The following is a 20,585-nucleotide window of genomic DNA, read 5'->3' as shown; positions in this document are numbered from 1 at the left end:
GCCTGAAAAAAAAGAAATGTTGGATTCACTTTATGTAGATGAGCACATTGTGCAATTTGAATTACAGAAATATGTATACAAGCTGGCACAGAGATTTGTATTTAAAGGCAGAAATGACCTGATATTTACTGAAAATAGTGTTGCTTTACCATTAGCTTAACAAGCAGGATTTACCAGAAACACATGAACTGGAATATAATTAAGAAATGAGTTTTTACATTTTTACCATTTTAAATAATCTCTGTTAAATGAATTTTTCCACAATACTATGGGTAAGCCTATTTCAGGCTGTGAGTTTACTGTGGGTGGTTGTGCAGCATTTTGAATTAAAAGCCCTGTGTCATCAGTATTACTGAGATGTGCACAGCGCTTTAACAGTTTTGTATTTTCAGCAGATTCCCTAAAACACAAAACTCATCCTCTGTGATTGGTTGTGGCTCAGCATGCCCCATTGTTCCATCAGCCCGTTTGTTCGCTTGGTTTCCTACGCACAAACAAAACTTTCCTGCTACCCTGGGCAATATTGGGCTCCTCTGTGCTTTGACAACCCGAAATATTGGAATCTCTGACTTTTTCTGAAGGGGAAAAAAGATAAAGGTATGTAATTAATATGAAAACATAATGTGTGAAATGTTATGTGCATACATTATGACATTCTGTATTTCACAGAGATAAAAACAGATTTTTTTCTGCATTTGGTGATTAACCGCTTGAACCCTGATTTTCCTTAAAATAGCTTTAAAATAGTGTGAAAACCCAATTTTTAAAAAATAAAATATTAAAACAATGTACCATGTTTTTACACCATTGACTCTAGTTGGAAAATATATACCTCAAAGATTGTGCATTATTTTATACACATTCTCGTGTTCTTTTTTTCCCCGATTCTTGAGCATGCCATATGTGGTGTTTTTAGAAACCCTACTTTCTTGGTTAGAATTTAACATAAATATCTGGGTTTGAAAAATGTTTGTCAGCACAACAAAAAGTGTTAGAGGTTAATGACTTGTCAGACTGAGCTGACTGCTAATGAGTAATGTTCCTATAAACAGATCTGTCTAGCTCCAGCATAACATTTGTGGCATCCTGCCAAATGTTTTTAGATATTGTTTTATTCATGTCTAGTGCTGTGCTCTGTAACAGGAAGTACCCACTGTAATTGGTTCAGCTGGGGCCAAATGTGACGGGGCCCTGACCTGCACTGTTTTCTCTCTCTCTCTCTCTCTCCCCCTCTCTCTGTCAGTCAGTGTTTTTTGTCAGGATGTACAGCTTCATGGGAGGTGGGTTGTTCTGTGCCGGAGTTGGGAACATACTCCTCATTGTCTCCACGGCAACCGACTACTGGATGCAATACCGTCACTCCAGCAATTATATGCACCAGGGCCTGTGGCGGTACTGTGTGCCTGGGAAATGCATGACACACACAGACAGCATTGGTAAGACTCGTTTGCGTCTTCCACAGCATGTGAGCAGGCAGGCAGATCCTCATTCATATTTATTAAGTCGCTGACAATCAGCCCGTGACCTCGGCACTAACCCTGATCAGCACTGGGGTTACTTCCCTTTGGGGAATTTTTGGGGTGTTTCAAGTGCAGACTCAAGTGTAAAGAAGTTGGAAATTTATGTTACTGTCATGTAAATGTTCCCGAGAAATCCCAGATTTTTTTTTTTTGTAGAAATGCTGCATTAACGCAAGTGATTTTTACACAGAAATTGACTCTCCATAGGAAAGGAACAGTGCGTATTTTTTTAAGTCTATCCCTATTTTACTCCTGTTAGACACAAAAGTTTCATTTTCAGTCATTTTTCCTTTGTTTGAAGCAACAACAGGGGGTACTAAGCCATTTCCAAACACTAGATGGCAAACTAGAGCTGTCTCCTAGATGAGGAAAAGCATGAATAAACATAACCTGACTTGGGTATATGACTCTGAATTCTTTTAGTACTGGGCCTTCTTTTAAGCCAGCTCTCTCAGGTCTCAGACCTCCCTTGTATATTCTCACCCACAGCGTATTGGGATGCCACCCGGGCCTTCATGATTCTTTCCCTGCTGGCTTGTTTCATTGGCATTGTGATCGGAGTCATGGCCTTCATCCACTACTCCTCCTTTGACGGGTTTGATAAGACATTTGCAGCCGGCATCCTCTTCTTCATCTCCTGTAAGCTCCTCACCTCATTACATACATGCAAGTCTATCGTTAAGATGTTTATCATTTAAACCTCATGATTTAATTTTTTTTGCAGGCTTCTTTGTGTTGCTGGCCATGGCTGTCTACACTGGAGTGACAGTGAACTACTATGGTAAACGCTATGGCAGCTGGCGGTTCTCCTGGTCCTATATAATGGGCTGGGTGGCAGTGGTGCTCACATTCTTCTCAGGTATGCATCCTACCACCAAGACTTGTTGTTGTTTACACTACACATTGTACCTCTTCTCTTGATAATCATATTGCTTTCTTCCAGGTATCTTCTACATGTGTGCCTACCGGATGCATGAATGCCCAAGAAACTCTAACTCACGCTGACCTGCCAAAGACTGCCAAACACAACACTGGTCCATAATATACGACCGAGAGGAACCAATATCCCAATGAACTTTCCAACTTCCTGTTAAACTAAATATTCATGATGAAGCAAAATAAATAAGAAAAACAATGGCTTTGTTGTCTACTTTGTCTCTCTGCATTAATAAGACTTTAAAATATCGATGTACAATACTATCTGTGACACCAGTATCGGGCCTCATGTGACTGTACTTGACATCAGCAAGTGAATTTGTTAGTTTAAGACTAGTTACTGTTTAGAGTCATATATCTGTGTATGGAAGATGTAATTATTTCCATTTGTAGCAGTAAAACTGGGGTGTTTTTTTACAAAGTTATGAGTAAAGAGCTAAATGACACACACGTGATCATTTAATTTCATGATGTTCTACCAACAACATCATCAATGTCCTATTTAAAAACTAAGTGAACCTGAACTCAACAAAGACAATCTTTATCACTTGATGAAGTGCTTAATAAATCTTTATCACTGTTGAGGGAGTATTGTAGCAGATGTTACAGACAAGTGTGTGGGTTAGCTTTCAGAAGTTTAAGGACACAATGAAGTGGTCAAAAATTATTAAACAAAATGCATGCTGTATTGCAATCTTATTAAAAAATCTATTTAGTTCTCTTTATAGATAGGTAAAACTATACTTTCTGACAGATAACATTTTTACTGCAAAATCCACTCCACTTTACAATCTTATTATTATTATTATTATTTTTTTTTTTACGTGTCTTTTCAGGACAATACTAGTTGTAAATAAAATATAGACTAACTAAGTCTAACTGAAGGAGGACCACATGACTGTATTAATTCGGATCTTCTCTCATCCCTCTTCCTGTCTCAACACCCAAAATCAACAGCAGTGTATATTGTCATCGTAGCTGCTGTAAGGTGATGAAAAGCAAAGGTATGAGTCCAAAATGCAAAACGCTTTTATTTATTCTTTAGTTTCAAAGTATTGCACAACATCCATCATTTCGGCCACAAAATCAGCTCATGAAGAAAAAAATCCTGCTGTGGTAATGCAATCATGGACTGGTTTAACAAAATGCAACATAGACTCCTGGAAAAACTGGCAATCAAAAAAGCTACAATGGAAGTGCTGCCCTAAGTCTGGCATAAAAATATGATCAGATAGATCCCAATAGAGGCGTGGTAAATGGTTCTGAGTATAACAATTTAGATAACTGTGATATTATGAACATGATCACCCTCCACACTAACCTCGAAAGAAGAAAGAGAGCAAGCTCATGCAAGTCTAGGCAACCTCTAGTTTAGTCGACCTCCTCGATGGTGGGGCCGGAGGATGCTCCTCCTCCGGGAGAACCACCAGCTCCGGGGAAACTGCCTGGCATCCCTCCTGGCATTCCCCCCGGCATCCCACCTGCACTCTGGTACAGCTTGGTCATGATGGGGTTACACACCTTCTCCAGTTCTTTCTGCTGGTGCTCAAACTCATCCTTTTCTGCAGACTGAGAAGAGAAAGAAGGGACATTTCAGTATCAATCTGATGTCAGTCTGACAATTATCTTAACACTTAAGGTGTCAAAGTTTACAACCACAAAACTGGACTACACTTCTGACCTATACCTGGTTTTTATCGAGCCAGCTGATGACCTCATTACACTTGTCCAGAATCTTCTGTTTGTCCTCATCGCTAATCTTGTCCTTCAGCTTCTCATCTTCCACAGTAGACTTCATGTTGAAGGCGTAAGACTCTAGACCGTTCTTGGCAGCCACCTTCTCTCTCTGCACATCATCCTCAGCCTTGTACTTCTCCGCTTCCTGGACCATACGCTCGATGTCCTCCTTGCTAAGGCGACCTGAGCAGCAGCAGTGCATGAATGAATGCATGAATTTAATAATGTACTAATCTCACATTTATGATTGATTAGATACATTGATTACTTTATATGTTACCTTTGTCGTTAGTGATTGTGATCTTGTTCTCCTTCCCAGTGCTCTTGTCCACCGCAGACACGTTCATGATGCCATTAGCGTCAATATCAAAAGTCACCTCAATCTGGGGAACCCCTCGGGGAGCAGGGGGGATTCCAGTCAGCTCAAATTTCCCCAAAAGGTTGTTGTCTTTGGTCATGGCCCTTTCACCCTCAAACACCTGTGAAAATAACATCAGGTCAACCCATCAATGAAGATTTGTTTGAAATTTAAGACGTTCTCCAAAATAATTAAGTGTTCTTTTTAGCTAAATAGAGGAAAAAGCAGTGGTGGTCATACCTGAATGAGCACACCAGGCTGGTTATCTGAATAGGTGGTAAAAGTCTGGGTCTGCTTTGTGGGGATGGTGGTGTTCCTCTTGATGAGAGTAGTCATGACTCCTCCAGCAGTCTCAATGCCCAGAGACAAGGGGGTGACATCAAGCAGCAGCAGGTCCTGCACATTCTCAGACTTGTCACCTGACAGGATGGCTGCCTGCACAGCTGCAAAACAAATGGATAAATGTGTAGCTTTTTATTATTACAAGTTAGAACCATTATATTTATGGCCAAACAGGGACCACACCTGCACCATAGGCTACTGCTTCATCTGGGTTAATGCTCTTATTGAGGTCCTTCCCGTTGAAAAAGTCCTGCAGAAGCTTCTGGATCTTGGGAATACGAGTGGAGCCTCCCACCAAGACAATATCATGGATTTGAGCCTTGTCCATCTTGGCATCTCGGAGAGCCTTTTCCACAGGCTCCAGGGTTCCTCGGAACAGGTCTGCATTCAGCTCTTCAAACCGGGCTCTGGTGATTGAGGTGTAGAAGTCGATGCCCTCGTACAGAGAATCAATTTCAATGCTGGCCTGGGTGCTGGATGACAAGGTGCGCTTGGCCCTCTCACAAGCCGTGCGCAGACGACGCACCGCCCTCTTGTTGTCGCTGATGTCTTTCTTGTACTTGCGTTTGAACTCAGAGATGAAGTGGTTGACCATGCGGTTGTCAAAGTCTTCTCCGCCCAAGTGTGTGTCGCCTGCTGTGGACTTCACCTCAAAGATGCCGTCTTCAATGGTCAAGATGGAGACATCAAATGTGCCGCCGCCCAGGTCAAAGATGAGGACGTTTCTTTCAGCTCCAACCTGTAATTTGAAATGATTTAACCGTAATTTGACAAGAGTATTGGATACATCCACTTCTCAAACTTCATGTTGAAAGTCTACATTACTTCAGTAGTTATAAGTAAGTACATAGTACAGGTTGGACGCACTGTAACAAAAATCCTTAATAATTAAAACTTTACCTTGCTGAAACCTTTACCCTAATAATTATTTTACCTTTTTGTCCAGGCCATAAGCAATAGCAGCAGCAGTCGGCTCATTGATGATACGAAGCACATTAAGCCCAGAAATGGTCCCAGCATCTTTGGTAGCCTGGCGCTGAGAGTCATTGAAGTACGCAGGCACAGTCACTACAGCATTTGTTACAGTCTGCGAAAAGGAAATGGTTGCATGTAACAACAATTAATGGGAAATTAATAACATTTTGAACAGTAGTTATGCATTTTTTCATTGTATTAAGTTAAATTGGATTTTACAGATCTGTAGTTTAAAACAGCAGAACTGGTAAACAAGACACAAATAGAGCAATGTCTTTATATCTTGCAGTCAAAATAATGGGACTTGAGTTGGTTAAGGTGTGTATTACTCATGCAAACCTCCATGTCTTTAATCAAAATATAAAAAATTGTAAAAATGTATTTTGTAAAAACTAAAGCACACAGGTGTACCTTGCCAAGGTAAGCCTCTGCAATCTCCTTCATTTTCAGCAGCACCATGGAGGAGATCTCCTCTGGGTAGAAGGTCTTGGTCTCACCCTTATACTCCACTTTTACTTTGGGGCGTGAAGCATCATTAATGACTGTAAAGGGCCAGTGTTTCATGTCTGACTGGACAACAGTGTCATCAAAGCGACGTCCAATAAGACGCTTTGCATCTGAGAAGCAAAAGGATACCATTAATAACCAGAAACAACTAATCATACTTGATTTTTCTAGAAAAAAAAGTCATACCAAATACTGTGTTGGTGGGGTTCAGTGCCACCTGATTCTTGGCTGCATCGCCAATCAGCCTCTCAGTGTCGGTAAAGGCTACATAACTGGGCGTGGTCCTGTTTCCCTGGTCATTGGCAATGATTTCCACCTTGCCGTGCTGGAACACTCCTACACAGGAGTAGGTAGTGCCCAGGTCAATACCAACTGCTGGTCCCTTAGACATGGTTCCTGAGAATCTGAAAGTAATCAGTAGTTAATCATACACTGGCACTGAACTGAAAATCTGGATGTATGACACGAGTAACTTAAGCTCTCCTTGACTGCTATGGTGGCTACTATGATGCACATTTGTTGTATTGGGTAATGAGGCTATTATCAGAGTCTGAGCTGCTCAAGCAGAAGTGGAAAAAAGCTGCCTCAGTGAAGTGAGGGTCCACAGCACCTGTTTTCAAGCCTCCCCACTTTTGACAGCTTGGCAACGGCTGCCTTTATTATGGCAACAACAGAAAACAGGGAGGCAACAGCCTTTTCTAGGAAGCAGGTTTTCAGTAGCCTGATTGATAAGCTGATCACCTTTCTTTGATGAATCGATGATCAAATGCATAACTGGTCTGATTCATGCTCCTCCGGTGTGCGCATTTGATGCTGCTCTTATATGATGGTAAACTGAATATATTTGGGTTTGAGACAAAACAAGCAACTATAACATGTAAACTTGAGCTCTAGGACCTTGCTACTTTCTATTTTATTATAAATATTTATATATTAAATGCTGTTCAAAACCATGATAAAAACCATATCAACCCTGGAAAAGGAGCTGATGATTTGTTCCTAAATTGACTCAGCAACAAAATTGTCACGATGACTCAGTGAGCAGTATTTTCTTGGAACTGTTTTTACTGTTGCTACAGTAGCAGAAGATCAATATACTGTAATGTTAGCCTACTGTTAAGCCACATTGGAGGTCACTACACCTAAAGTAGGGAATGGTTCTCATGTTGGTGTGGTGGGCCTTGCTAGGAGGGAACAGAGACATTGTAAGGGGGTGCACATGAAAGGGGGTAAGAAGTTTGGATTTCTGTACTTCGATTCAGGAAGTAAAGTGCCTATCAGAGTGAAACAATTAGTCATATAATCAATTAGTCAATTGGAAAAGACTGGCAGGAAATGAATCAGCAATTATTTGAATAATCGTTCAAATGTTTTCTCGTTCCAGGTTTCTCAAATATGAGTATTTGCTGCTTTCCCCTGTCTTTGGGGGTTGAAAAAACAAAAAACAAAAACAAAAACAAAAGAAACAGACATTTGAAGACATCAATTTAGGCTGACGGGACTTGTGATGAGCTGTTTTTTTAAAACTATCAATTTAACATTTTATAGTCTAAATGGTTATTTAATTTATAGATAATGAAAATATTCCTTTTTGACAGGGAAGATAATGGAGAAATTTAAGGAAATTGACCTTTTTGTCATGTACTTGATAATTTTTTTTACATAACATTTATTTGTCAAAGTCCACATACAAAAAACATTTTTCTCATACAAAGAGGCTACACTTATTTTATAAGATTATCATAGGTTTTATTTATGTAAAAATGTATCTGAAAAGTAACTAGTAACTTTACCTGTCAAATACATGTGGTGCAGTAAAAAGTACAATGTCATCATAAATGCCTAAGCACCTTAAAAATTTAACTTTAGTACTTGAGTAAATGCACCTAGTGACTTTCATTATTACACAGGACAAAATATAGGCATCTTTGAGTCTTTTTTGTGTAGGTTTGTGCAAAATCTGACTTACATTTCTATTTTGCAAGACAGACACTAATGAGAAATATGCAAGTTCATAGTCTTGATAGTGTTAACACAGTTCAACTTGGTTAGTATGTGTTTAAAATAATTTGGCTCAGAGGGCAAGGGAGTGCATCCTGCATCATTAGCTTTAGCTGTCAACAGCAGCTCCAGTACAGGAGGGCGTGTCACCTATGATTTCAGGAGGGTGGGAATTTTCTGGGTCATTCCTTTCACTTCCTTGTAACTTGCACGCAAAATTTCAAGACGCCATGAAACCTCTTCTGCAGACGTGCATTACTTCATGTGGCATATTAGCAACTTTGCGAACCAAATCCTGAACCAGCGTGTTAACAGCGTCATTTCATACATGTTGTTTGCCATGTTATCTGTTTAACTGTTTTGTTATTGTTGTGTGTAAAATGTTAATGAAATGCCAAACAGGTTAAAATGCATAATGACGTTACAATAATTTAGTTCACAGCATCAATTAGTACGAGAAGTTGGTAACGATAGACGATAACTAGCTCAAGTTTAAATAACGTAACTGTAGCAGCCGTTAACACTTACGTCGCACATGTTAACGTTAATTAAGTTAATGTAATGTTAAAGTAGTTGACAACCTCTGTGCAGTCAAAGTTATAGCCTAATACATCGTCCACCTAGCTATACTCACCTCCGTTAAATTCAGAATCTGTCGTTTTATCGGGTTAAAGTTACAGTGGCTGTTCCTAATACTGGAGGTTGGCCTCTCCCTGAGCGACTCTCTCGCTGTCCCCCTCTCTCTGTCAGTGTGACGGGTCCCGGCTCCCCGCTGTCAGTCGCTGTGTGGGAGCGGCCGCGCCTCCTCAACATCATTCCCACTCAGAACTCTCTCGAACACAGGAGGAGCGATGCCGGCCAATCCTCTCCCATCAGTCTCTCTGCCTCTCTCAACGGTCCAATTAAAAAATCGGTCTGTGCATTTCCACAGCAGTTGCTACCAGGAATATGCATAAATGGATTTTGAGAAAATGAGCCCCTGCAGTGCAAATGTAAAAGGTTCCCACCCCTCTGTGCAGGAGCCCCAGACTGAAAGTGTTTGTCATGATAATTGCTCATCTCTTTTTGGTCATTTAGTGGTCATTTATGTCTCTTTTGTGTTTGGTGTGCGTCATTTTGTGGTTGTTTTTGTCTCTTTTTGGTTGTTTTGCACATCTCTGTGGTCATTTTTCATGTGATTTTTGGTTGTTGTAGCCTAAGTCTCTGTAGTTGTTTTGCATATCTTTTTCATCGTTATGTCTTTCTGTGGTTATTTTTGGTTGTTTTTGTATGTTTTTGACTGTTCTGCATCACTATGAGAGAAAAGTAAGGCTTATTCTAGTGGTTCGTGACATGGGGAGCCCCTTAAGTAGTCCCAAGTCCCATTGCTGGAATAATCTGCTGTGGGGCCCCAGGAAAAAATTAGCTGTTCTGTCCCAATGATCCTGTTTTCCTGTGGCTCTCTGTTCAGTGTGTTTTTGTCTGATTGAACACTACATTATACCCAGATTTTCTGTGTGGTACTTTAATTAAACACAATTGACAAAAAAAAACAATGGATACTACTCCATTTTACTGGATACATAGGACTCTGAGCAGGGGAGTTATTCTAAAAAAGTAGGCTGCTTAATGCATGAATGCATTTGAAATGGAGAAGCCTTTATTTTACAGCGTGGTCCTGTTCATTTTACTTGAAAAAAGGATCTGAGGCTGTCTTCCACCACTGAAGAAGAAGAATTAAAATGTTATATAACTGTTTGCAGTCAGTGAAAGTACCAGCATACTAAAGAAAGAGCAGATTAAACCACACCCATAAGTGCCAGGTGAAAACCCAGTGAGTCATTTTAGAAGCATAAAGGCTCTGATATGTTGGTTAATAACTGTAAAACACATAATCTGATGAGCAACAACAAATATTTATGTGAGAATAGAAACTGAGATCAGGGTGTGGAAATAAAAGTGGGTCACAGATCATCAAGTTTTGTATCAAATACTGGGATTGGTTTATCATTTAAAGTACAGTACATTCAAAAGTTGTGTCCTGATGTGACCTTTAATAAAAGAGGCTTCTCCTGTGTTACTGCCACAATATATGATCCAGCTCAGGTGTTGCATGTGTTTGAGCGTGTGACTCAGAGCATGGTCTAATTACAGTCAATAGGCTTTGAAAAGAAATCTATTGTAAGGTTAAACTAAACAATTTGATACTTTCCAGTTAATTTGACCCTGAGAAGGTGCAATGGATAAAAAAGGAAGGAAATGATAGGATCAGATAAGATAGATCTAAAAAGTATAAAAGTAAAGTGTATACATATGATATGTTTACGCGTGCATATATAAAAAGTAAAAATTAATAGAAAATAACATCGGCAAAAAAACTAAACAATACATGTAACACATGATAGAAACTGTCCCCTGAAATTTACTTTTAACATATTGTGTGGTCAAAAACGGAGGGATCAGAAGGATCAGATAAATTGTGCAGTGACAGGTCTGAACATCATCATTTATTTTGGCACTTAAGTTACCAGCTATGCTCGCTTGTCAACTTTTGAACTCTCAGGTTATTACATGTCTGTACGGGCTAAGGCTAAAATCAAATGCTGACAAATCCATTATGTTAATTTACAGTGGCAATAAAAAACATGATTAAAAATTTTATGAAAACATTGGCCCTTCACTGTGTGTTATGTAATTTAGGCTGTGAAGGCGGAGCCGGCCCAAGCCTTTATGGGGTCCTAAGCATAATTGGATTTAATCAAGGGCGTATGGTTTGGTCTCAACATTGGTAGAAACAAAACAAAGAGATTTACTTTTTAATGTAGTCAACAAGACGGTTTATTAACATATAAGGTCTAAATTTACATTAAGAAATGCCCATACGAAAATGTAATATATGTAAATGTGTTGAATCTCCATATATGAAATATATGTACATATGAAGTAAAATCATATATATACATACAGTATAGCATATATATGTAAAAATTACATGTTAAACCTGTTAGAAATTGAAACAATATCATATATTGTCATATATGTCTAGCTAATAGAAACATGTATTTGTCTGTTTACATTATATGTTTATATTATAGACATACGTTGCATAAATATATATCCAACCCAAAGCCTGTCAGTACATGTTCATTATATACAGTCAATATAAAAGATAGATATGTATAGTTAGATTTAATAAGAAACAATTAAGAAAATCATATAGAACATATAGAATTTTAATCAGCATGTTGTTGTAAAAAAAAAAAAAGCTGCATTTTACTAAATAAATAGAATAAATAAAAAGCCATAGTATAGTAAGGCAAAAAAAAGTCATAGCATTTTAACACATTACAGTCGACTGTTAACCTGATGTGCATGTCTTTGGAAAATCGTGCTGCCACATCAAAAAGTCATAGTATAGTAAGACATTAGAATGTCATAGTATAGTAAATCATAAAAATATCATTGTACAGTGAGGCATAAAAAGTCATTCTATAGTAAGACGCCCCCCACCTCCAGGCCTGGTGGCCATGAAGCCCTAAGCAGCCGCTTAGTTTGATTATGCCTTGGGCCGGCCTTGGGTCTGAATATCATAATGTATTTTGGCACTCGAGTTACCAGCTATGTTCACTTGTCACCTTCTGAACTCTCAGGTTATTACATGTCTGTACAGGCTAAGACTGAAATCAAATGCTGACAATTCCATTTTGTTAATTTAGGGTGGTATTAAAAAATATGATTAATAATTTTATTAGCTCTTCACCGTGTGTTATGTAATTTAGGCTGCAAACTATATTTTTCACAATTGTGTTCCCATGAGTCCCTTTAGTGGATTCACCATTGAACTGCCTTTACTGTTGCATCCCTATAGACAAGAAACTAGTTTTGCCCCCTGAGACACATGACTACCATTCTTGTTTCAATGTAAACATCAATACACACCTTTGTTCCAACTTAGAGTGTATGATGTCTATTATTCCTCACATTTCTGTGAATCACATTCCTGGACACATGAGAGTGTTATGTACAGGCATGTGTTATGTACTGACATTGTTACCAGGATGCCTGTTGAAAAAGAGGAAGGATAGCATGCTTCAAAAAATGATTCAAAGTATGGGAAAATTGCAATTACTGAAAGTGTTAAAAGCTCAATTAACAATAATTGTTTGTGGTATTTTGTGTATTTTCAAGTGTGTACAGTATATGTGTTCCCAAGCTCAAGAATGAAGCTCCATGCACAAAATAGTCTGGGAGAAGCCAATATTTTTTTCATGAGCCAATTCCATTCACTGAATGAAGACCATTCTATAAGGCTGAAAGCTTAAAAAGCTTGTAAGTGGACTGAGTTAAGATTATTTTGGTTACAGATAAAGGTCTGTGTGTTTAATGATTTTAATAATTATGTAATTCTCTGCCACTGAATGTGGTTTCTTGCTGGTAGCAGTGGTGGTGATGGTCGTTTCAGCCGTCATTGCATTTATAATCCAAGAGGTTATAATATGTCCTCTAAGCAGCACTACTTCCTCAGAGCAGCCTGGATGCCACAGTGACTCCCTATTGGGAAGAGACAAGATGGTCGGCTGGACCATTACCATGCTAACTTAGATAGATAGATAGATAGATAGATAGATAGATAGATAGATAGATAGATAGATAGATAGATAGATAGATAGATAGATAGATAGATAGATATTAGGCAGTTCTTGTTCTTAAGTTGAAGAAAAGACGTAATAGAAATATAAGCAAAACAAGAGTTAACATTGGTGTTGCTTTCCACTGCTAGAGACAGCTCTTGGCGAGTAAAGGAACAAATTGATGCAGAACTCGCAATTTTTCTTCTAAAGTAAATAGCTGTTGCTGGGTGACCTAAACATACCTTTGGCATTTCTGCTCTATAATTTCTTGTTACTTAATAATCTACACACCTTAATATGATGATACTGATTTATCTGTGATAAGCCGGGCCCCAGAATCAATGCATCACGGCAAAACTCACAGTACATGCTGCTGGTTTGTTTGGCAACACTATCTTTCCGAGGCAACACAGTGTCACCGATACAGCGGCATCTTATCTGTGGTCTCTTCTGATGAAAATTTTTAATGCTCCATGTCTACATGTCAGCCTATTTTTTTTTAATACAAAGTGAGGTTAAGTTCATCCTCAAACTTCATCTCTGTCCCATTCAAGACCTGCAGCAAACACTAACTGTATCCGCTCCTTTCTAAGACAGAACATTTGTGTTTTTGATCTTGGGTCCTGACCTAAATGTGTTCACAATTCCCCAGGGTGACCACATTTAGTGCTTGTGGGTCCAAGTTTTGAAAAAATGCGCCTTCAGTAACACTGATGGCATGGCTTGCAGACAAATGCTTATTTAGACAACAAAAGAGAGATTAAAACTGGCATTTGAAATCGGATACATCTAAAGTAATCCAACAGGCACCTTTTTCAGGCTGTACCCTCATGGTGTATTGTGGTGGTACTCTTTAGGGACGAGTTACTCAGGAGGCCCTTTCGTGTTATGATGCTTCACAAAAGACTTTGGATTTCTTTCAGATAGGTGTGTCCTCTCTTTGCAGACTGTACAAAATAGCACTGAAATTTTCTATTTACAGTTTACAGCCTGAGGTCATAACAAAAACTGATTCATTACAAAACAAGACTTTTATCACATTAAAAGATCTCAAAAGGTAAAACTTGTGATCAGATCACTGATCCTGGTCTTTCATAGGCCGATGAAAAATTGTTACTTGAAACTTGTTTTGTTGATTTTACATAAAATGTAAGAGCTAAGCATTTCAAATGCAATGTATTTTTTAAAATGTACAATTTCCAACCTTTTGTTGAAATATTTAATTATCATTAACTTCTAATACCTTAAGTATATTAAGCTGATAAAACGTGTGTAGTTAAGACAAATTCCTCTTTGCATATATATGTAAAGTGTTATTATCACACACACTCCATTACTTAACACCAGAAAAAAAGTCTTGAGGTAGGGAACTGACAGTTACATTAACATAAGGGGAGCTGGAACCACTTGTCATGCCAAACCGCATGAAGTTTATTTTACATTAATTCTTATTAAAATTCAAAAATTATACAGTACATAAAATATGAAAATGTTAAAAGCGCATCTCATATTACACTATTGTCTGAGATGTTCCCCTCACACACCCCTTGGAGGGCGACAGTATAAATGGAGAGATCTGGGAGTGAATAGACACAAAATGAAGACTTACAGGTGAGTCCCTAGATTAACTTTATCAACTCTTTTTCCCACTAGTTTAATACTTTTGGTCATATTGATTTATTTATTCTATACGGTATGAAAGAGCCTATACTTTATTAAAAAAAAAAAAAATTTTCTTTCCATGTCAATGATGGAGAAAGTGCCTGGTTATTTCTTACTTTATTGACATGCAAAATGCAGTGTGATATGTTTATGTCCTGTGCAAACCTGTGCAACTGAATGTAAGGGTATCAGTTATTTTATGTTGAAGAACATGAAGCATGTCTTTTTGTTTTTCTTTCAAGTGACTGCTTACTGTATGATGCATGATGAAGTTTAAGTTACTCCATTATCTTTGTAAGCTTTTTCCTCATCTTCACAAGGGTAGATAAAAAAAAAATGTTTTTTTTTCAAAGCACTTTCCCTTGAAAGAAGACAGTGAATGCATTGGTTGCCATTGTTTTGCTGTTTTCTCACAGGTCCACACTCAGAACAATGAGGCTGGTCATCCTTGTGTGCCAGCTTGGCCTAATTCTGAGGACAGAGGCCCAGATACCAGATGATTGCATTACCAGTAATACAAACAGACCTCCAGGTTTGTGACATACACATCAACAACATCTGTATTTACTGTTATTTTCACACATATACTGCAGTTTGATTTATATCCTCCCTTTTTGATCTCTCCTAGAAAACTCTGACATAACTGTGGTCTGTGGCACTGAGCATATGGACCTGAGCATCTACATTTGCCCAGTGTACCAAGCTCTTTACAATGAGTCTTTGATGGTCCTCAATAATGAGTTAAGCAAACCTGAGTGTTTTGGGACTGCTGACTGGAGCGTTGACCCACCAGTCTTAAAATTCAAAATCCCCATAAGTCAAACTGCCATCTCCGCCTGCAATAGTGACTTTAAGGTATTCTTGACAATAGCTCTACCTATTATTTTCATGTTTACATCAGTTTAGCAACCATGTCTCCTAGAAATTGCATTTTTATATTCAACCGATTTGCAGCAAACTCTTCTGTTATTGAAAGAAGGGAAATAATTACGTTGTTATTCAACATAATATTGAAAACTGTTGAGTTGTATAGGTAGTGTAGTGTGTAGGGTTGAGTTGGTGCATATCTATCCTCAAATTTACTGGAAGACCTCATGCTATGACAGTAAAGAAGATTTTCCATTACATAGGAATGTTAAAATAGTACAGAATCTGTAGTGAATAGAGTGTAATGTGGTAAAAGTCTGTGTTTTGGTATTAAAACCAGACTTCCTGCATCAAACCATAAATCAGAAAACTGATTTGAACTGTTTTCACCAAAATATATGTTTTCTTTTTCAATAGATAATCAATGAGGTTGGGAGTGGAGAGTTTTCCGACTTCTCAAATGTCCAGTTCGTCAACATTTCTGGTATCGTTACCTCCGTAGACCCCTCTGCGGGTATGATCACCTATCGCCCACAGATCCTGTACAAGTTCTCCTGTCGTTACCCAATGCAGTATCTCCTGAACAATACTGAACTGGGCGTGTGAGTATGCCAAGTGACACCCTCAATAACACCTGCACTGTGGAATAAGCAGGACTGAACCACATTTTTACTCATCCAAGTTTTTTTTTAACACATAATGTTAATTCTGTTTCATTCAATACAGATCAGGTGTCAATTTTGCCATACGAGACAACAATGGTAGCTTCATCAGCACGCTGAGTATGCAGCTCTACGAAGTAAGACCTGCTCTAGCTTTTAGAAATGGGCTGAGAGTATTCTTTAACATTTTATAACTTGATTTTGTTCTTACTTTTCAGGATGAACAATACCAAAAGACCCTAAATATCCCACAAACAGGACTCAACCTGAAGACCAAGATTTATGTTGCAGTTAAAGCTACGAATCTAACAGACAGGTATTTAGGTTTTGCCAGCTTACAGTAAACCACAAGTTCTATTAAAAAGAAAAAACATTTAAAATCCACCTGTCTGTCCTGGAAGGTTCAACGTGCTGCTGGACAGATGCTACGCAACAACAAGTCCGTATCCCTTCCTTAACACCTATTATGATCTTTTTGTTGGGTGAGTCTCATGTTTGTAACCTCAGTATATAATACCTTCCACTTACTCTGACACTCAACTCCAAACTAGCGCTTTGTACTTCCCCATGTGCAGTAACACTACCTGTCTCTTTTTTTTTACCCAAGGTGTACACGTGACGCACAAACTAAGGTGGAGCTCAATGGGGCGTCTCAGAAGGCATACTTCTCCTTTGAGGCCTTCAGATTTGTTGAGCACAAGAATCTGACAATTTCCACTTTCTACCTGCACTGCGTCACCAGACTCTGTGAGGTGTCTTCATGTAGCGCATTACTGCCTGTGAGTAAACTTTTTTGGTAAATTCACCAGACTTCCTTTATGAGTTCCTAACATAATTTTAAGATATCACAAATCGGTACATCATGTATGTAAATCGTACTGAGTTTGGTTCGTCTTTACTAATTTTCAACAGAACTGCGGTTCCCAAAGCAGGAGAAAGAGAGAGACTCCGCCTGTGTCAGCCAACACTACAGTCACCTCGCCCGTCATACTTGTGGGCAAACAAAGCAGTGGTGCGTCTTTAACGCAAAATACAACAAACATATCCTTTTATTCTATCATCAGAATATAAAGTAAACAATATAATCTCAAAATAAAATCTTGATTTGCTCAGTTGATTAAATCTGACTAAAACTTATGATAAATAAAATTAACCAGGGCCACAATGACCATTTTAATATCTTAATATCCTTATATGAGTAGTTTTACATTCTGGGGATACTTATTCATTTTTCTTGCTGAGAGTTAGATGAGAGGATCAATACCTCTCTCATACCTGTACATTAGAGCCAAAAGGTGGTTAGCTTAGTTTAGCTTAGCATAAAGACTGGAAATAGGAAAACCACAAAATGTAATTTATACACTTGCATGGATTAAACAAAGGATATATTTTAGACATGTGAATCAGTGAGCTTTAAAGGTGCTGTAGGGGGCATTGTTTTTAACCTTTGGACTGAGCCAGGCTAGCTATTTCAGCCTGTTTCCAGTCTTTACGCTAAACTAAGCTAAGCTAACTGGCTGCTAAACTGATGGAAATGGGAGTGGTATCAATTGTCTCAGGAACAGTGAATAAATGCATTTTTCAAAATACAAACTTTTCTTTGATCAGTTATGTTATTAAAGACAATAAAAGAATCCTGTCAATTACTGACCATTGTTTTGGCTAAATCTTTCAGGAGATTCTCCAACTTTCTTGGCTTCTCATGGTAAGAATCTTCATTATGAGTATGTGACGTGTATCTGTCATTCTCTGTGATTGTTTGTCTATATGAATACAGCGTAATGGCCTGGGTAAAATTGTTTTTGATGGACTACCTTGTTGGTTCATATTCATTCAGTAACTGGCAACATTATTAATTACTGTTAATTAACGATGTATATTCTCGTGTGATATCTTTATTCTTTTCTTCATCCCTGCTCTTGCAGGTTTGGCATCTGAGAGCAACTACAGCAGTCCTGTGGTGGCTGTGATTGTATGCATCGTCATCCTAGCTATTATCCTCGTCGCCATGGCTGCATACTTTGCATTATACATCAAGCGGAGAAAACCAGTCATCCAGTAACATCCACAGACTGAGAGTGGTGTCCCTTCACTTATTTCACAAACTGACAGTTTTCCATTTCACATACAAAGCATTATAACACAGTGGTCAGCGATTATCTAGGCATGCAACTTTATAATCATTTCGAATCACATAGTTTATAAATGTGGAGATGAGGGCACAGAATCTGTTATAATAATTGTGTATTATTGTATTATTATATGATTAAACGTTAGCTTTAATCATGTTGTCAGTCATATTGAAGTATTAACTATTGGTGGTATCTTTTGTAATCAGTTAGAAATGGCTCACTTTTCAATTGTTTTCAATGAGAATGATGAAGAAAGTAGTCATGCTTTATTGTTTGACAAAACACATCATTAAACTCTCAGTTTTAACTTCGTCTCTTATGGCTGAACAGACTGAATGAGAGAAAGCAAACAGGTTGGTGTAAATGATGAATAACTGGGTAATATAAGTGAAGTTGGAAACTTGTGTCGATTATACTGATCTAAACAACAGTTTCTGCTGTACTGTGTCAGTTGTAATTACTGTACATTGAAATATGTGATTAATGTAGAAGACTAATAATTTGAATGTACTGCACTGTACATGTGCTTGATAGCCAGAGTTTGTCCCAAAAGACCCAGGTTATCTGTGTGTCATTTTGACTAGTCATTGATTTGGTCATTTCCATTATTGAAGCATTGAACGAAAATAGACATTTTAATAGCCCTGAAGTGGCTCTTAATTTTATCCAATCTTGATGCCCTGTCTCATAGAGAAGCCCTGTGTCAAAATCTAGTTTTAAGACTTTGAATATCAATCAACTCCATTATCCTTAAATCTGCAGGAACAGATTTTTTTTTTCCATTTGGGAGCAGCAAAATCAAGTTGTGAACATTGACATATCACAGATCAGATAGGACCCACACGCAAACTCATAGGGCAGAGACAGGATTAAGGCAAAACAAGTGAATTTACTAAAAAACAGTCTGTTCCAGAGTTCAAATTCAAAAATCAGTCCAACCAAAGAGAGGTACAGAGGGATCAGGCAAAAACTCACGATATATTAACCACGACAGGTCAAAATCTGGAAAAGGTTATATATATATATACAGCTCTGGAAAAAATTAAGAGACCACTGCAAATTTTTCTGAAATCAGCATCTCTACATGTGACAGCCATTCCATTCCAGTGTTGAATTCCAATACAAGCACACCTCATTTTACTTAATGAGGTACTGATTAGGTGATCACCTGAACCAAATCTTATTAAATGAGGAAAAGTATAAAAACCACTGCTGTGGTCATCACTATCCTCTTGCAATAGGACCAGCTGGATGGCAAAAACAGTGCTAGTAGTACCTCAAAAGTAATTGGAATCAAAAAAATAACAATTGGCCGTGCCAAAAGAGTTGAAAAGAAAAGTTTTGAGTGAGGAAAAGACGGGTTCAATTCTGGCTTTACTGGCATAGGGATACAGTGAGTGTCAGGTTGGTTCCATCCAAAAAATTTCTAACCGGGATGACCGTCAACTTGTTCGAATGTCACTCAGCAACCATAGGATGACATCAAGTGACCTACAGAAAGAATGGTAAATGGCAGCTGGGGTGAAGTGCACAGCGAGAACGGTTCGAAACAGGCTCCTAGGGGCTGGGCTCAAGTCGCAAAAGACCATAAGGATTGGACCATAGAGGACTAGAGTAAGGTCATCTTCTCTGACGAGTCCAGTTTTCAGCTTTGCCCAACACCTGGTCGTCTAATGGTTAGACAGAGACCTGGAGAGGCCTACAAGCCAAAGTGTCTCGCATCCATTGTGAAATTTGGTGGAGGATCGGTGATGATCTGGGGGTGCTTCAGCAAGGCTGGAATCGGGCAGACTCGTCTTTGCGAAGGACGCATGACTCAAGCCACGAAGAAGGTTATCCTGGAAAAAAACTTGCTTTCTTCTGCTCTGACAATGTTATGATCATTTTGTTATTCCACCAAATATTGATTTCTGAACTCTTCCTAAGTTAAAACATTAGTATTGTGTTGTTTATAAATGAATATGAACTAGTTTTCTTTGCATTATTTGAGGTCTGAAAACACTGCATCTTTTTTGTTATTTTGACCATTTGTCATTTTCTGCAAATAAATGCTCTAAATGACAATATTTTTGGGGGAATTTGGGAGAAATGTTGGCAGTATTTGATAGAATAAAACAAAACTGTTCATTTTACTCAAACACATACCTATAAATAGTAACATCATAGAAACTGATAATTTTGCAGTGGTCTCTTAATTTATTCCAGAGCTGTATATACACTGTTGCCCATAAAGTTGGAATAATTTTGTTTTCAGACACAATCCTCTGTTTATTCCT

The 20,585-nt window shown here is 38.3% G+C and overlaps 3 protein-coding genes across 3 annotated transcripts; 2 read left to right on the top strand and 1 right to left on the bottom strand.

Moving 5' to 3' along the window:
• Positions 1-481: 481 nt before the first annotated feature.
• On the top strand, positions 482-2,657 carry lim2.3 (lens intrinsic membrane protein 2.3). The gene is made up of 5 exons (XM_023402322.2): positions 482-597; positions 1,244-1,436; positions 2,010-2,159; positions 2,245-2,379; positions 2,464-2,657. The coding sequence occupies exons 2-5, from the start codon at positions 1,262-1,264 to the stop codon at positions 2,523-2,525; spliced, it is 522 nt and encodes a 173-aa protein (XP_023258090.1). The 5' UTR covers positions 482-597; positions 1,244-1,261; the 3' UTR covers positions 2,526-2,657.
• Positions 2,658-3,467: 810 nt separating this feature from the next.
• On the bottom strand, positions 3,468-9,170 carry hspa8b (heat shock protein family A (Hsp70) member 8b). Its single transcript, XM_023402313.2, has 9 exons — positions 9,011-9,170; positions 6,562-6,779; positions 6,280-6,485; positions 5,828-5,980; positions 5,077-5,632; positions 4,792-4,994; positions 4,474-4,672; positions 4,144-4,376; positions 3,468-4,025 (listed from the first exon to the last, which is right to left on the bottom strand). The coding sequence occupies exons 2-9, from the start codon at positions 6,764-6,766 to the stop codon at positions 3,828-3,830; spliced, it is 1,953 nt and encodes a 650-aa protein (XP_023258081.1). The 5' UTR covers positions 6,767-6,779; positions 9,011-9,170; the 3' UTR covers positions 3,468-3,827.
• Positions 9,171-15,070: 5,900 nt separating this feature from the next.
• On the top strand, positions 15,071-18,616 carry LOC111652130 (zona pellucida-like domain-containing protein 1). Its single transcript, XM_023402281.2, has 10 exons — positions 15,071-15,180; positions 15,277-15,503; positions 15,933-16,117; positions 16,242-16,314; positions 16,396-16,493; positions 16,579-16,659; positions 16,785-16,956; positions 17,090-17,189; positions 17,853-17,882; positions 18,103-18,616. The coding sequence occupies exons 1-10, from the start codon at positions 15,081-15,083 to the stop codon at positions 18,237-18,239; spliced, it is 1,203 nt and encodes a 400-aa protein (XP_023258049.2). The 5' UTR covers positions 15,071-15,080; the 3' UTR covers positions 18,240-18,616.
• The last annotated feature ends 1,969 nt before the right edge of the window (positions 18,617-20,585 follow it).

The sequence above is a fragment of the Seriola lalandi genome, unplaced genomic scaffold (genome assembly GCF_002814215.2).
Source record: "Seriola lalandi dorsalis isolate HSWRI2012SDOR001 ecotype SW California unplaced genomic scaffold, Sedor1 jcf7180002053927, whole genome shotgun sequence".
Classification (NCBI taxonomy): Eukaryota; Metazoa; Chordata; class Actinopteri; order Carangiformes; family Carangidae; genus Seriola; species Seriola lalandi.
Note: the sequence above shows the minus strand (reverse complement) of the source record. Positions and strands in the feature narration are given on the sequence as shown.

What these genes read in the sequence shown, in the direction of transcription:
- lim2.3 (XM_023402322.2), top strand. Translation starts at nt 1,262, where the DNA reads ATGTACAGCTTCATGGGAGGTGGGTTGTTCTGTGCCGGAGTTGGGAAC. An exon ending in GACACACACAGACAGCATTG is followed by an intron (nt 1,437 to 2,009) that starts GTAAGACTCGTT and finishes TCTCACCCACAG; the next exon opens with CGTATTGGGATGCCACCCGG. An exon ending in CATCCTCTTCTTCATCTCCT is followed by an intron (nt 2,160 to 2,244) that starts GTAAGCTCCTCA and finishes TTTTTTTTGCAG; the next exon opens with GCTTCTTTGTGTTGCTGGCC.
- hspa8b (XM_023402313.2), bottom strand. Translation starts at nt 6,766, where the DNA reads ATGTCTAAGGGACCAGCAGTTGGTATTGACCTGGGCACTACCTACTCC. An exon ending in CAGAGGCTTACCTTGGCAAG is followed by an intron (nt 5,981 to 6,279) that starts GTACACCTGTGT and finishes TCCTTTTCGCAG; the next exon opens with ACTGTAACAAATGCTGTAGT. An exon ending in GCTGGCTCGATAAAAACCAG is followed by an intron (nt 4,026 to 4,143) that starts GTATAGGTCAGA and finishes TTCTCTTCTCAG; the next exon opens with TCTGCAGAAAAGGATGAGTT.
- LOC111652130 (XM_023402281.2), top strand. Translation starts at nt 15,081, where the DNA reads ATGAGGCTGGTCATCCTTGTGTGCCAGCTTGGCCTAATTCTGAGGACA. An exon ending in TAATACAAACAGACCTCCAG is followed by an intron (nt 15,181 to 15,276) that starts GTTTGTGACATA and finishes GATCTCTCCTAG; the next exon opens with AAAACTCTGACATAACTGTG. An exon ending in CCTGCAATAGTGACTTTAAG is followed by an intron (nt 15,504 to 15,932) that starts GTATTCTTGACA and finishes CTTTTTCAATAG; the next exon opens with ATAATCAATGAGGTTGGGAG.